The 15386-nt window shown below is 43.6% G+C and overlaps 1 protein-coding gene across 2 annotated transcripts in view; it reads right to left on the bottom strand.

The window, feature by feature from the left end:
* LOC124551295 (luciferin sulfotransferase-like) overlaps window positions 1-14920 on the bottom strand; it is a 63360-nt gene extending 48440 nt beyond the window's left edge. The window contains exons 1-2 of one of the 2 annotated variants that reach the window (XM_047126305.1): window positions 14843-14920; window positions 5134-5349 (exon numbers count right to left, since the gene is read on the bottom strand). In XM_047126305.1, coding sequence (XP_046982261.1) covers window positions 5134-5335 — 202 coding nt within the window. In that variant the 5' untranslated portion in view covers window positions 5336-5349; window positions 14843-14920. The remainder of the gene's footprint in view (window positions 1-5133; window positions 5350-14842) is intronic. The other variant, XM_047126306.1, reaches the window with a different exon arrangement.
* Window positions 14921-15386: the final 466 nt, after the last annotated feature.

The following is a 15386-nucleotide window of genomic DNA, read 5'->3' as shown; positions in this document are numbered from 1 at the left end:
GCGGCTTAATTGAATATGCCAGTGTACTAAAAAACCTTTGGAATTGTTTTAGTTGTTAATCACTTACCTCTACATCTACATCTACATCCATACTCCGCAACCCACCTGACGGTGTGTGGTGGAGGATACCTTGAGTACCTCTATCGGTTCTCCCTTCTATTCCAGTCTCGTATTGTTCGTGGAAAGAAGGATTGTCGGTATGCCTCTGTGTGGGCTCTAATCTCTCTTTTATCCTCAAGGTCTCTTCGCGAGATATATGTAAGAGCGACCAATATAGTGCTTGACTAATCGGTGAAGGTATGTTCTCGAAACTTCAACAAAAGCCCGTACCGAGCTACTGAGGGTCTCTCCTGTAGAGTCTTCCACTGAAGTTTATCTATCATCTCCGTAACGCTTTCGCGACTACTAAATGATCCTGTAACGAAGCGCGCTGCTCTTCGTTGGATCTTCTCTATCTCTTCTATTAACCCTATCTGGTGAGCAGTATTCAAGCAGTGGGCGAACAAGCGTACTGTAACCTACTTACTTTGTTTTCGGATTACATTTCCTTAGGATTCTTCCAATGAATCTCAGTCTGGCATCTGCTTTACCGACGATCAACTTTGTATGATCATTACATTTTAAATCACTCCTAATGCGTACTCCCAGATAATTTATGGAATTAACTCACTCCAGTTGCTGACCTGCTGTATTGTAGCTAAATGATATGGGGTCTTTCTTTCCATATATTCGCAGCACATTACACTTGTCTACATTGAGATTCAATTGCCATTCCCTGCTCCACGCGTCAATTCGGTGCAGATCTTCCTGCATTTCAGTACAATTTTCCATTGTTACAACCTCTCGATATACCACAGCATCACCTGCAAAAAGCCTCAGTGAAATTCCGATGTCATTCACAAGGTCATTTATATATATTGTGAATAGCAACAGTCCTATGACACTCCTCTGCTGCATACTTGAAATCACTATTATTTCGGAAACTTCTCTCCATTGAGAATGACATGCTACGTTCTGTTACCTAGGAACTCTTCAAGCCAATCACACAATTGGTCTGATAGTCCATATGCTCTTACTTTGTTCATTAAACGACTGTGGGGAACTGTATCGGACGCCTTGCGGAAGTCAAGAAACACGGCATCTACCTGGGAACCCGTGTCTATGGCCCCCTGAGTCTCGTGGACGAATAGCGCGAGCTGGGTTTCACACGATCGTCTTTTTCGAAACCCATGCTGATTCCTACAGAGTAGATGTCGTGACTAATTATCTTGACGGCAGTTGAGGAAGTGTGGCTACGCCCAACCAACCGACATGAAGCGTGGTTAAAGACGAGGCTAGAAGTAATGAGAAAGTCCGGCTCTGGAGTTTCAAGACATGCCGAGATACGTCCTCTATTCTATCTTGTAGTTCAGTTGGTAGTTTGTCGTGTAAATGTGCGCCGAGATAATTCTTGTCATCTTAACGTTAGGGCATGATTTTAGCGAACATATTAATCAAAGTTTAAGGGCTAGCACTGGCCAAGTAACTCACGGAGGCTAATTTGTTTCTATTCAGTTGTATTGGTCACCTGTTCTCTAGACATGATTGTGTAGTTTATGTCTCAGAATACTGTATGCCGTTGATGTGTGTTGTGTTACAGGTAACTGGCAGCGGTCGACGCGATCATACTGGGAGCAGAACACCACGGGGGCTGAGAGATATTTATGGCCCTGTCCTCTTCTTTACTTTTTGGGCTATGTTGTCACGGTTGTGTGATTCCATCTTTCTGGTGGACAATTATAGCATCTGAAGTTCAATTGCAGTGCAAAGCTGAGTACATTTCTATGTCATTTCGTGTCTCGTGGATCTCTCGTATTGATTTGAATCCTCGGTCTGCTAGCGTCTATCGCTAATTCACACCCAATATTGAAGCAACCTCATTTTAGAGGTATTGCCATATGGTCATGTTCTATTTGTAATCATTCTAAGAATATTGTTGATTAATCAACTGAGTAAATAAATTTGATGTCTGGTTTGGTCAAAATTAAAGCACCTCCTTAATTGTTTGAGTAATTTGTATATAGTTTTTGTGGTGTCACCGCCAGACACCACACTTGCTAGGTGGTAGCCTTAAATCGGCCGCGGTCCGTTAGTATACGTCGGACCCGCGTGTCGCCACTATCAGTGATTGCAGACCGAGCGCCACCACACGGCAGGTCCAGAGAGACTTTCTAGCACTCGCCCCAGTTGTACAGCCGACTTTGCTAGCGATGGTTCACTGACAAAATACGCTTTCATTTGCCGAGACGATAGTTAGCATAGCCTTCAGCTACGTCATTTGCTAAGACCTAGCAAGGCGCCATTACCAGTTACTATTGATATTATGAATAATGTACCGTCAAAAGCGACGTTCACCATTTATGGATTAAAGTTAAGTATTCCACCAGCTACATCTGTTTTTCTAAATTCTAATTTCCTTGACCTGTTCCAGACCTCACGCCAGCCTGCGTGAGCTAAAACGCGTGCCTTTCGGCTTCCTCTTGTAACCCGGTGTTGGCTCTCCTGCCAACCCACAACAGTTTTGTTTAGGAAAGTTGGCTAGCCAAAACTTAAAAGATCTGTGTTCTTACCCTTAATCTGTTCCTCAGCTCATTGGAAGTAATGAAAGTTCTGATGGGAATTGTATGGACATTTGTACTAATTAAGTAAAGCTTTAACTGAGTATATTTACCAAGTCATATTCAAATTTCGAGTTTTATGGGTCTTTTTTCGGTTAAAGAAATTTATTTGTTGTTTGTCCAAGTGATCTGACCTTGTAAGGCAGTCTCCTGTATTACTGTGATTTTATAATTGTAACAAAATATGTAGCAACTACAACGGATTACTATTGTGATTTTGGTGTGTCACTACCATTAAACATTTCAGCAACATAAAGTCCGCCTACCCACGGCGAGAGTTTCTCTTATTTGTGTTCGTGCTTGCGAAAGGATACGTTGGCCAGTAAGGTCACCAGATCTCATCCTAACTGAGAATGTTTGGCTCATAACGAGCAGTGTTCTCCGACTAGCTCGGGAATCTGTCGATCTAATGAGCCAATTGGACAGAGTTTGGTACGATATTCCTCGCCAGGACTCCCAACAACTCTATCGATCAATGCTAAGTCGAATAACAGCTTGCATAAGGGCCGGAGGTGGATCAACATATTACTGTCTTGGTTAATTTTCGAAACTCTTTCTCTTGAATAAATAATCCTTTTTTAAAATTGTAGTCATTTGTTTGTCTGTACACAAATATTACGCCTTCCGATTTCCGTCCCATTCCGATAATTCCTTCGAGGTACTTTTTTTTTTCTTAGAGTGTATTTTGGTAACTCCCACCCCAAGGTAGTGTTATGGGCCCTTTGCTGTTCCTTATCTTAATAAACGATTTTGGAGACAATCTGAGCAGCCGTCTTCGGTTGTTTGCAGATGACGCAGCCGTTTATCGACTAATAAAGTCATCAGAAGACCAAAACAAACTGCAAAACGATTCAGAAAAGATATCTGAATGGTGCGAAAGGAGCAGTTGACCCTAAATAACGAAAAGTATGAGGTCATCCACATGAGTGCTAAAATGAATTAGTTAAACTTCGGTTACACGATAAATCGGTCTAATCTAAAAGCCGTAAATTCAACTAAAGACCTAGGAATTTCAATTACGAACAACTTAAATTGGAAGGAACACATAGAAAAGGCGTTTTTCGTTGCGACGGAATCTTCTCACGAAATTCCAATCACCAACATTCTGCTCCGAATGCGAAAATATTTTGTTGACATCGATATACATAGGGAGGAACGATCACCACGATAAAATAAGGGAAATCAGAGCTCGTACGGAAAGATATAGGTGTTCATTCTTTCCAGGTGCTATACGAGATTGGAATAATCAGAACTGTGTAGGTGGTTAGATGAACCCTCTACCAGGCACATAAAATGTGATTTACAGAGTATCCATGTAGATGTAGATGTGAAAGACTGTAGGGAACTTCACATTGACCCAGAATCATGAAATTTGCCAAGAAGCAAGGTTTCACAGTACAATTAAGGAAAAAAAAACGAAAATTGTTTCTTAGTAATCACATCAGACGAAAAAAATTTGGCATTTGTAATAGAGTAATCCGTTTGTTGTGACTCCTTTTCTCGGTATTTACAGTAGCAAATTCGAAATTAAACCAAAAATTTAAACTTAAAATTAAAACATTCTCGAAATTCTTGGAATTCCCGCGAACAATATCTTGCCAATATCGATAACAGGCGAAAATCGTAGAGTCTCCATTCGAGGGATGGCTGAACTGTCTATATGCAGTATTAAGTTTGTATGGAAACCACAGAGTGCGAGTGATAGTCGCACCTGGCCAATTAATTTCTGTTTTAGAGCTCGAAAGTTCAATTGTTCTTACTATGTCCATGCAAAACTAGTAGGACGACCTATTGCGACAGGTGTCAAACGTAACTGTATAGGAAAATAACGTAACTGCCTAGGAAAAAAATTCTGACAGAGACGTTGACATTCTGCGTCGACATAAGATGGGCATTGTAATTTAATCTGTGACTTCCCTAAGTTTAATTCCATGGAACGGTACAGTGTTTATCCCAATTACTGGGACGTGTAAAATAGATTTTGATATTACGTTGGTTAATTTAGCATTGAGGTCGTTGCGACGGCATCTTCTCACGTAATTCGAACCACCAACTTTCTCCTCCGAATGCGAAAATATTTTGTTGACACCGACCTACATAGGGAGGAACGATCACCAAGATAAAATAAGGGAAACCAGAGCTCGTACGGAAAGATAAAGGTGTTCATTCTTTCCGCGCGGTATACGAGATTGGAATAATAGAGAACTGTGAAGGTGGTTCGATGAACCCTCTGCCAGGCACTTAAATGTGATTTGCAGATTTGCCAAGTAGATGTAGATGTACGTAGGACGAAATGACCAGTCTGGTAAGACATGAGCAATCAGAGTCCGGACAGAAATATTCAGGTGTTAAGTGCTACTCAGGAGTGGAACGGTCGCGAAATAGTCTGGAAGCGGTTAAGTGAAACCTCTGTCAAACGAGCGTGGACTGCAGAGCAGTCGTGCAGAAGTAGATGCGGAGTGCGACGCCTACTCACCAGACTTGGGGAACGTCACCAGCCACACATCGTCCGGCCTCACTGTGAGGTCCAGTATCCTGTGAACGTCCCTGGTGACCTTGGAGAGCAGGACGCAGCCAGAGGGCTGCAGGCGCACGTGGTCGTCGCGGTAGGGGCCCCGCAGGCTCTCGACGTACCTCCGCGCAGCTGGGGAGGTCAGCACCTCAGCTGTGGCCGACATCCTGGTGTCCACTGCTGAGCAAAAGAGGCGGACCGTCATCCATGTATACTGTCCGGTCCAGAAAGTCCTCGCAAAAAGTGTCACAGAATTACACACCAAATGCACTCTCTGCCAAAAAAGCGAAGCACCTAGAATACATGGTCCGTTGCCAGTGTCACTTCATACACATTCAATCAGCAGGTATGTAAATCAGTTATTCAAGAACAGTCTTAATCGCATTTATTATTATTATACCGCCAACCGGTTTCAACCCAACGTAGGGGTCATCTTCTGCGCGTTTTCACCATTGGTCGACTGCTGGTGGTGTCACCCCTGTCTACATAATGGCAGGGAACTATGTATTATTATACCGCCAACCGGTTTCAACCCAGCGTAGGGGTCATCTTCTGGGCGTTTACACCATTATTCGACTGCTGGTAGTGTCACTCCTGTCTACATAACGGCAGGAAACTATGTATTATTATACCGCCAACCGGTTTCACCCCAACGGAGGGGTCATTTTCTGGGCATTTACACCATTCGTCGACTGCTAGTGGTGTCACTCCTGTCTACGTAACGGCAGGGAACTATGTATTATTATACCGCCAACCGATTTCAACCCAGCGTAGGGGTCATCTTCTGGGCGTTTACACCATTGTTCGACTGCTGGTGGTGTCACTCCTGTCTACATAACGGTAGGAAACTATGTATTATTATACCGCCAACCAGTTTCAACCCAGTGTAGGGGTCATCTTCTGGGCGTTTACACCATTGTTCGACTGCTGGTGGTGTCACTCCTGTATACATAACGGCAGGAAACTTTGTATTATTATACCGCCAACCGGTTTCAACCCAGTGTAGGGGTCATCTTCTGGGCGTTCACACCATTGTTCGACTGCTGGTGGTGTCACTCCTGTCTACGTAACGGCGGGAAACTATGTATTATTATACCGCCAACCGGTTTCAACCCAACGGAGGGGTCATTTTCTGGGCATTTACGCCATTGGTCGACTGCTGGTGGTGTCACTCCTGTCTACGTAACGGCAGGAAACTATGTATTATTATACCGCCAACCGGTTTCAACCCAACGTAGGGCTCATCTTCTGGTCGGTTACACCATTGGTCGACTGCTGGTGGTGTCACTCCTGTATACATAACGGCGGAAAACTATGTATTATTATACCGCCAACCGGTTTCAACCCAACGTAGGGGTCATCTTCTGGGCGTTTACACCATTGGTAGACTGCTGGTGGTGTCACTCCTGTATACATAACGGCAGGAAACTGTGTATTATTATACCGCCAACCGGTTTCAACCCAACGTAGGGCTCATCTTCTGGTCGTTTACACCATTGGTCGACTGCTGGTGGTGTCACTCCTGTCTACATAACAGCGGGAAACTATGTATTATTATACCGCCAACCGGTTTCAACCCAACGTAGGGGTCATCTTCTGGGCGTTTACACCATTGGTCGACTGCTGGTGGTGTCACACCTGTATACATAACGGCAGGGAACTATGTAGACAGGAGTGACACCACCAGCAGTCGAACAATGGTGTAAACGCCAAGAAGATGGCTCCTATGTCGGGCTGAAACCGGTTGGCGGTATAATAATAATTTTGAATAATTGGGGAGCAAGGAAGGTGCCTCCACGTGTGCATTTTACTTACATGCTACATAGAAGAAAGTAAAATGCCGGCGCTCTCCGGATACGATGCCCAATCGGACAACAGCCAAACCTTCCACCACCAGAAACCAATGCAATCAAAAGCCAAAAACAAAAACAGGTCCTCTTCAGGGCCAACCCTGACGATCGTCAGAGTGAACGTCGAGGGAATCACCAAGAATAAAGAGGATGTAATATCACAACTATGCCAATCAGAAAAGTGGGACGTACTGTGCTTGCAGGAAATGCATAGAGATGAAACAGCAAACAGACCCAATATCAAAGGAATGCACTTGGCAGTAGAAGCACCTAACAGAAGGTATGGGAGCGCAATCTTTTACCAGACCCGAGATGCTCCTCTCTTCCACGAGTAAGACAACCACCATCAACATTGAAGTGTTAGCCATAGAGAGTGGATCATTTACAATATGCTCTGTATATAAACCCCCAGCCAGAACTTACACATTTCAACGCCAGAAAGCTTCAACAACCAAAGGACACACTTCGTTGTGGGCGGCTTTAACAGCCACAGCACCACGTGGGGCTACGACGAGACAGACGCCAATGGTCAGCTGCTAGAACAATGGGCTGAGACAAATAACCTCTCACTTCTCCAAGACCCCAAGCTCCCCTGCTCCTTCCACAGCAAAATTTGGAAGCGAGGTTACAATCCTGATTTTGCTTCATCAGCCAGAGCATCTACGACACCTGCTGCAAAAGAGTATATGATGCAATCCCAAAGACAAAACATCGACCTATTGTAATCCAAGTCTACTCAACAATCAAAACAACCAAAATACCTTTCCAAAGGAGATTCAACTTTAAAAAGGCTATTTGGTCAGAATATTACCAAGCGCTGGATGAGAAATTAGCCAGTCTGACCCCAACACCAAATAATTATCTTTGTTGAGACTTTGCGAAAGGTATCTAGACGCTATCCTCCTAGGGGCTGCAGACAACACTATATCCCAGGGCTCTCAAATGCCTCAAAGGACATCCTGGAGAAGTATCAAGTATTGTTCGCGGAAGACCCATTCAGCGACGAAAGCATCATCTGCGGCACAGCTTTAATGTCAGCCCTCAGCGAGGCACGCGAGAAGAAGTGGATAGCAACCCTAGAAAGAATGGATATGTCCCACAGTAGCAAAATAGCCTGGAACCTGATTAAGAAACTGGATGGTGACCCAAGAGTAAGCATGGCCCCGGCCAACGTAACTCCAAACCAGGTGGCCAACCAACTCCTTCTAAACGGCAAGTTCAACTCCAAACGTCAGAAAATTAAAGTCACACGCCTACTGCCAACGGAAAACACCAACTTCCAGAAACCATTTACCATGAGAGAGTTGAACAATGGCATAAATACCATGAAGAATGGGAAAGCCGCTGGGTTTGATGATATTTGCGTGGAACAGATTAAAAACTTTGGCCTTGGCGCCAGGGACTGGATACTTGGACTTTTTAACGTGTGCCATGAAACCTTTCAAATCCCGAAACTGTGGAGGAAGTCAAAAGTGGTGGCTCTCCTTAAACCCGGAAAGGACCCAGAGTCTCCGAAGAGCTATCGACCTGTAACCCTTCTCTGCCACCTGTCTAAGCTCTATGAAAGATTGATCCTCAACAGAATAGAGAAGATCGTTGACTCGAAGCTAATTCCACACCAAGCAGGTTTTAAACCTGGAAAGTCCTGTACCAGTCAAATTCTGGCATTGACGGAGCATATCGAGGATGGGTTTGAGAATAAACTAATCACCGGGCTGGCACTAGTCGACCTAAGTTCCGCCTACGATACAGCAGATCACCGGACACGACTGCATAAAACCTACGAGACCCTGAAAGACTATCACCTAGTCAGGATAATCGAATCCCTGCTCCAAAATAGACAGTTCTTCGTAATGCTTGAGGGGAAAAAGAGTCGATGTCGGAATCAGAAAAATGGGCTCGCCCAAGGGAGCGTGCTAGCGCCAATCCTATTCAACATATATGCAAATGACCAACCAACTCCAGACAAAACCAAAACTTTTGTATATGCAGACGACCTGACAATAACAGTTCAAGGCAACATGTCTGAAGCCATCGAGGAGAAACTAGAAACCGCCCTTTCTACAATGTCAACCTACTACAAAAAGAATTCTCTAAAACCCAGTCCCTCCAGAACTCAAGTGAGTGCATTCCATGTGAACTCGAGGCAGGCAGAGTACAGCAGGCTCCATGTTACCTGGGGTGGCACACTACTAGAACACACAGATACTCCCACCTACCTTGGCGTCATGCTGGACAGAACATTGACATACAAATAACACTGCGAAAAAACACGCAAAAAAGTAAAAGCACAAAATTCCCTAATAAGAAACCTGTCCAATAGCAAATGGGGTGCCAAACCTACCGTGGTCAGAACTTCAGCCCAAGCTTTGTGCTTCTAAACTGCCGAATATGCCTGCCCGGTATGGTGCAGATCTGCCCACGCAAAAAAGGTAGATATTAGCTCGAATGAAACATGCACGATAGTGACAGGCTGCATGAAACCAACCCCCATAGAATATCTTCACAGGGCCGCAGGTTTCACAAACCCTGACTCACGTAGGAAAGCCCATGAACATACCGAGAAGCTAAAACAAACCTTTGATGCCCGTCACTCAATATTTGGCCTAGAGTGTGGCCCCAGCAGACTCAAATCCAGACGCCGTTTCCTAAGTTGCTCCTTAGATGAGCCCCCCATCTACTATCCACAAAGAGAGGACCCACCAAGCGGCGTTTCTGGTGATCGGAAAACCTGGAGAATGCTTAACCGCATCAGAACTGGGGTGAAATCTAATCTGATCAAATGGGGTTTGTTGGACGAAAATGACGACAAATGCGACTGCGGCACTCGACAGGACATGGAACATCTCCTACAATGCCCTGCCTGCCCCCACAGACGCACCCTAGACGATCTATGGCTGGCTAAAGAAGAAGCATTGGACATTGCCCAATACTGGGCAAACAACTTGTAGTTTCCAGACACGAAAATGTAAAGTAAGTTTGAATAATTGATTAATCATACTAATCGCTGCTTCATCTCCACAACCATGTTGTCCAAAAAGGTATGTAAACGACTAAGAAATAAGCAAAGATCGTCCGAACAGGCCATGAAGGCCAAATGGTAGAGACGGGCTGCATGTCACCAGGTGAAGATACGGAGGGGCCCATGGTCAGCACACCACTCTCCTGGTTGTTGTCAGTTTTCATGGCTGGTGCTGCTGCTTGTCACGTACCTCCTCAATTGGCCTCACGAGGGCTGAGTGCACCCCACTTGAGAACAGCACTCGGTAGATCCAGACAGTGACCAATCCAAGTGATAGTCAAGCCTGACAGTGCTTATCTTTGGTGATCTGACAGCTCTGGTGCTACAACTGAGACAAAGCTGTTGGTATATAATTGATTAGCGTTGCAATTTTCTGTGACAAGGTAGATCGTCAACCAGAGTGCCTTAGTTTTGTTCATGTTTAGTGTTGTTACTAGGCCTGGTAGTGAATATAAAAGCCATGAACAATGTCACTGCAAAGAACATGGATATGCTGCATACTAGCGTGAGAAAGCGTTGCAACACCTCACGAAGTTTTAAGGTGCCTCACGTTGGTCTCCATTTGGCCAGCTGGTCGAATCGTGTAATATCCAGATTTGAGAGGCATTTGGATGTGAAAGTGGCCTAAGTTGGACTTATGGGAAAATGAGGATAGGCATACTCATAATCTGGGTTCCAGTCGACCATATCTGACTATCGCATGGAGGATGACCATATGGTGCAAGACAGATAATGTAGCCCCATCACATGTGTAAATGCCATAAGAGACCGAGTGATGGACTCGGTGAACATCCTCTACCACACTATTTGTCGGAGGCTAGTAGCAGCTGGACTAGGGAATTACTGTCCCATGGGTAGGCTGCCAGTAACACCACCACACAAACGGCTGCATTTGGAGTGGTACTGTGGCTGGAAACCATGGATTGCTGATGAATGGTGTCACACTGCGTTCAGTGGTGAACCACAGTTCTGCAGTACCCTACGACAATCTTCGTCGGCCCCATTCTTCCCGTGTTTTGGAGAGCTGTGATGGTTCAAATGGTTCAAATGGCTCTGAGCACTATGGGACTCAGCATCGGAGGTCATCAGTCCCCTAGAACTTATAACTACATAAACCTAACTAAGGACATCACACACATCCATGCCCGAGGCAGGATTCGAACCTGCGACTATAGCAGCAGCACGACTGAAGCGCCTAGAACCGCTCGGCCACAACGGCCTGCAGTATATATGGCATCTGTCCATCCTCGAAGGATGATATTGTAGCATAGTTGGTTCAGACTCTGCAACATCTGCTATGGTTGCAAAGTCCCACTCGAGAGTGGCAGTCTCTACTGCAGTTTGGGCACTTGAAATGTGAAGGACTTCCACCAGAGGCCGCTCTCTCCTGCCGTCTTGCCCTGTCCCTGATGTCTTCCTGCATACGTTCGTTCTCTGCATGCTCAACCCCATTGCGCACAGTTTGCCGCCGTTTGATACAATCACCAGCTGTATTTTCCCAATGACTTGGATCGATGCTGGCCTCAGTCAGATCTCTCTTGCAGACATCCTTGATGCGAAGATGCGGTCGTCCTACTGGCCTCACACCCTCCTGGAGTTCTCCATACAGCACTTTTTTTGGTATTCGCTCAGGACCCATACGCCTGACATGTCCCAGCCACCTTAGACGTCGGTGGCTCAGGAGTGCATGAATGTTGCTTGTGCTCGCGAGTCGTAATACTTCGGTGTTGGGTCCTCCATCCTCACAAGGGATCTGAAGGGTCCTCCGGAGACAACGGAAGTGGAAGCTGTTCAGTCGGGATTCACGTTTAGCAAGAGTTCTCCGTGTTTCACAGCTATACAAAAGGGTGCTAATAACCCAAGCATAATAACCTTACAATTTAAAACTTTTATCCATTCTGGATTTGGAACACTGCGACTGTCTTGTTAAAGGTTTTAGGATTTACTACAACCAATCGCCGTTCTTTCTTCAATTTTTATTTATTCATGACCTGTTTCGAATCGCGTGGCGATTCATCAGCAGATGATATATTTTAGTTTGGAGTATTGTGGGGGTCGTGCATCTGTGGTAAATATAGAGAATAAAATGTGAGCACTGTATGTGGGAAGTTTGTAAGATTAATTTGATGGTATTACTCACTGTTATTTATTCTTGTTGCAAGCACTGCTCTGAAAAACATAATGTATGCTTTCCAGCATCATTAAATATCGAGTGAAACAGGCACTTTTCCACCGATGGCGACTCCAAAAATGATTCAAATGGCTCTCAGGCACTATGGGACTTAATATCTATGGTCATCAGTCCCCTAGAACTTAGAACTACTTAAACCTAACTAACCTAAGGACAGCACACAACACCCAGTCATCACGAGGCAGAGAAAATCCTTGACACCGCCGGGAATCGAACCCGGGAACCCGGGGATGGGAAGCGAGAACGCTACTGCACGACCACGAGCTGCGGACGATGGCGACTCCCATACATTTACAAAATATAAACAAAGCAAAGAGTTTGGTTGTTCTATCCAAAGAGTTTTGTGGAGGCAGAGATTTTCTTTGCTCATTTTTCGTTTTGTGTGGCATTCGTAATAAAATATATATTTATTACATTACTTTCTTTATAAAAATTAGTGTTATGTTTTTACATTGCAATTTTTTTCTCTTATGCTATTTACAAAATCCACAACAAAGTGTTTAGGACAATATTTCTGGTAGTGAAGTCATGTTTGGCAAGTTTCTCATTGTTCTGGTAGTGAAGTTATGTTTGACATGTTTCTCATTGTCCTAACAGTAATAACAATATTCCAAAGGGCTTACAATTTTTCTTGACAAGTGAATACTTATGGTGTTTGATTATTATTTCATAAATGAATCCGGAAATAAACATAACAAACAGTACTAGATTGCATAATTAATAATAGAAATTTTAAATGTGCCAAAGAATTCGTATCTCTAAATAATTTTAACTGTACATTCAAGACTAGTATTTATCGATTATAACATCCTAAATAAAGCAATTCCATTTCATAAATTAACTTGAAATATAACATAGTGTGTATAAAATTATATGAAAGTTTTCAGAAAAGCAGCTGAGATAATGCTGACCCATCTAAAATTCGAAAAATAATTTTGGTATCGGCAACTATTGTTCAGGAAAAGTAATGCTCGAGGAGGATGTCTCGTTACACCATTCCCACATAGGCATGGGAAAAACCGACTGCTTAAAACATACCTGTGTTTTAGTTCTGAATAACAGGTAGTTCTCTATTTGTTTGGTCTCAGTTACAAGAGGTATTTTTATTTTTTACTAATAACCGGGGAAAACCAAAATATCAATTAGCCATAGCGGCTGTGGTAAAATTTTTCGTTTCTAAATAAAACTTCTTTTAAAGAAAGAGTAATTTTTTCGTGCTTCTATGGTGAACATGGATTTTCCAAACCCCATATGCGAACATTGCGTCTGTTGACTTTTCCACTAAGGTGGAACGTCGCTTCATAGCTAAAAATTACGCGCTGTAGAAATGCGTCACCTCCATCTTTGCTGGCACATAATCACAAGATGCGGGACCCTTGTCTTTGTTATTGGGGTTGAGAGCTTGCACAAGTTGTAATCGGTAGGGCTTGTACAGCTAACGCCGTCTCAGAACTTCCAAGTTCTCGAGTGGCTCTATAGGTAGATCTACTCGGACTGCGCACAAAACTATCGAAACCGTCGGACATCATCCTCTGACACACGCGGTCGGCCTGTGCTTTTTCCTGCGCACACACTCCCAGTCTGTTTAAATTGCTTAAACCAACGCCTAATGCTTTTGAGAGCTGGTGGTTCACTACTGAATTTGGTTCTAAATTCCCGCTGCACTGGAATTGACGACTCACTTTTCGCGAGTTTAAGAACGCAGAAAACCTTCTGCTCCACAGTCTCCATCTCACAACTGACAGTGAAAAGGAATGACGGCCCTATGGCCGCGGAAACTCTACCGGCCGCTTTGAAAGCATCACCCGCCAAAAACTTTGAAACTTCCTCTTTTCATCAGTATTAAGTCTGTTTCTTTATGGATTTGTACTTGAATACATACGAATTTTTGAAAATGAGTGCACCATTTAGAATAACCCTGTATATCTGCACTTTTTATCGGTAATTTGGATCCAATTTATTTTTTTCTAACTAAACCAAAAATACTCTTAAGAAATTCAAACGAACAATTTAGATAATGGACGAAATATGCCATTTACCAGGAACAATTACATTAATATTTCAATAATTAATCCTATGACAAACATTTATTACCCAGTCTGCTCATAAATACTGGTTCTATAATGTGTTCATCTGTTAAGTTGACTCCTTTCATAAAAAGGAAAAAAACGTTCTAAGACGAAATTAATTTTTGAGAAGTCACGGAATGCCCTACAAAACTGTTTTTTGTTTTAAATTAGCTAAAAAATTTTGGCACCGCTGCTATGACAAATTGGTACATTGGTTTTATACCCAGTTATTAGTAAAAAAGAAATATGCCTGCTAAAACCGAGACCAAATAAATACAGAAAAATACCGGTTATTCAGAACTAAAATACCGGTATCAGTTTTAATCGGTTGGCTTTTCACATCCCCAGAGTGGCAGGGGCCTACCTCGCCAGGGCCTCGGTGCGGCCCTGTTAACACACGAAGAAATTCATGGGAAAGGGGCTTAATAACTCAGGCGAGACTATAAAAAGGGCCTTTTCTAACACGCCTTATAGGTTGCAATAAAAATTCTTCCAAGCAATTCACAGTCATTCAGGGAACATAAATGCAGAAGTAACTCACCTTACTGTGCAATGTGAGAGACAGGTGTCTTATCAGGACCTCTGCCGCTCCACTGCAGCTTCCCAGCAGCCTCTAACCGTTTTAGCGTCGTATTTATCACCTCGACAGTCGCATACGACATCCTGATACATCACGTGTCAGAGAGGACACAGAACGGTTTCTTCCCACGATGATACGCTCGATAAACACATTGTGTACGACTGAATTGGCGACGGTAAGTGCCGACAACACATCAAAGTACAAGTTCTTTAGTTATCTGTAACGCATACTCATAAATAGTTTGTCACATTGAACGAGATAATGCACAGAGTATCGCAAATTACTGCATCACTCTGGCCGCGGGGCTAGTGAAATGGTTTAGGATGCAAGGAGCCTACTCTTAGTCAAAATTACACAATTTGATTTAACACCATCAATTTACATAAGGTACAGGCTATTAGACAGAGCACATTTAATTATTCAGTTAAGCAAATGGAAATCATTATCAGACCATCTACGATACATCAAAAGCTCCAACATATGAAAAAGGTGCCGCCGGCCGCTG

This window comes from Schistocerca americana, chromosome 9 (genome assembly GCF_021461395.2).
Source record: "Schistocerca americana isolate TAMUIC-IGC-003095 chromosome 9, iqSchAmer2.1, whole genome shotgun sequence".
Classification (NCBI taxonomy): domain Eukaryota; kingdom Metazoa; phylum Arthropoda; class Insecta; order Orthoptera; family Acrididae; genus Schistocerca; species Schistocerca americana.
The sequence above is the reverse complement of the archived record's forward strand: the minus strand, read 5'-3'. Positions and strand labels throughout refer to the sequence as shown.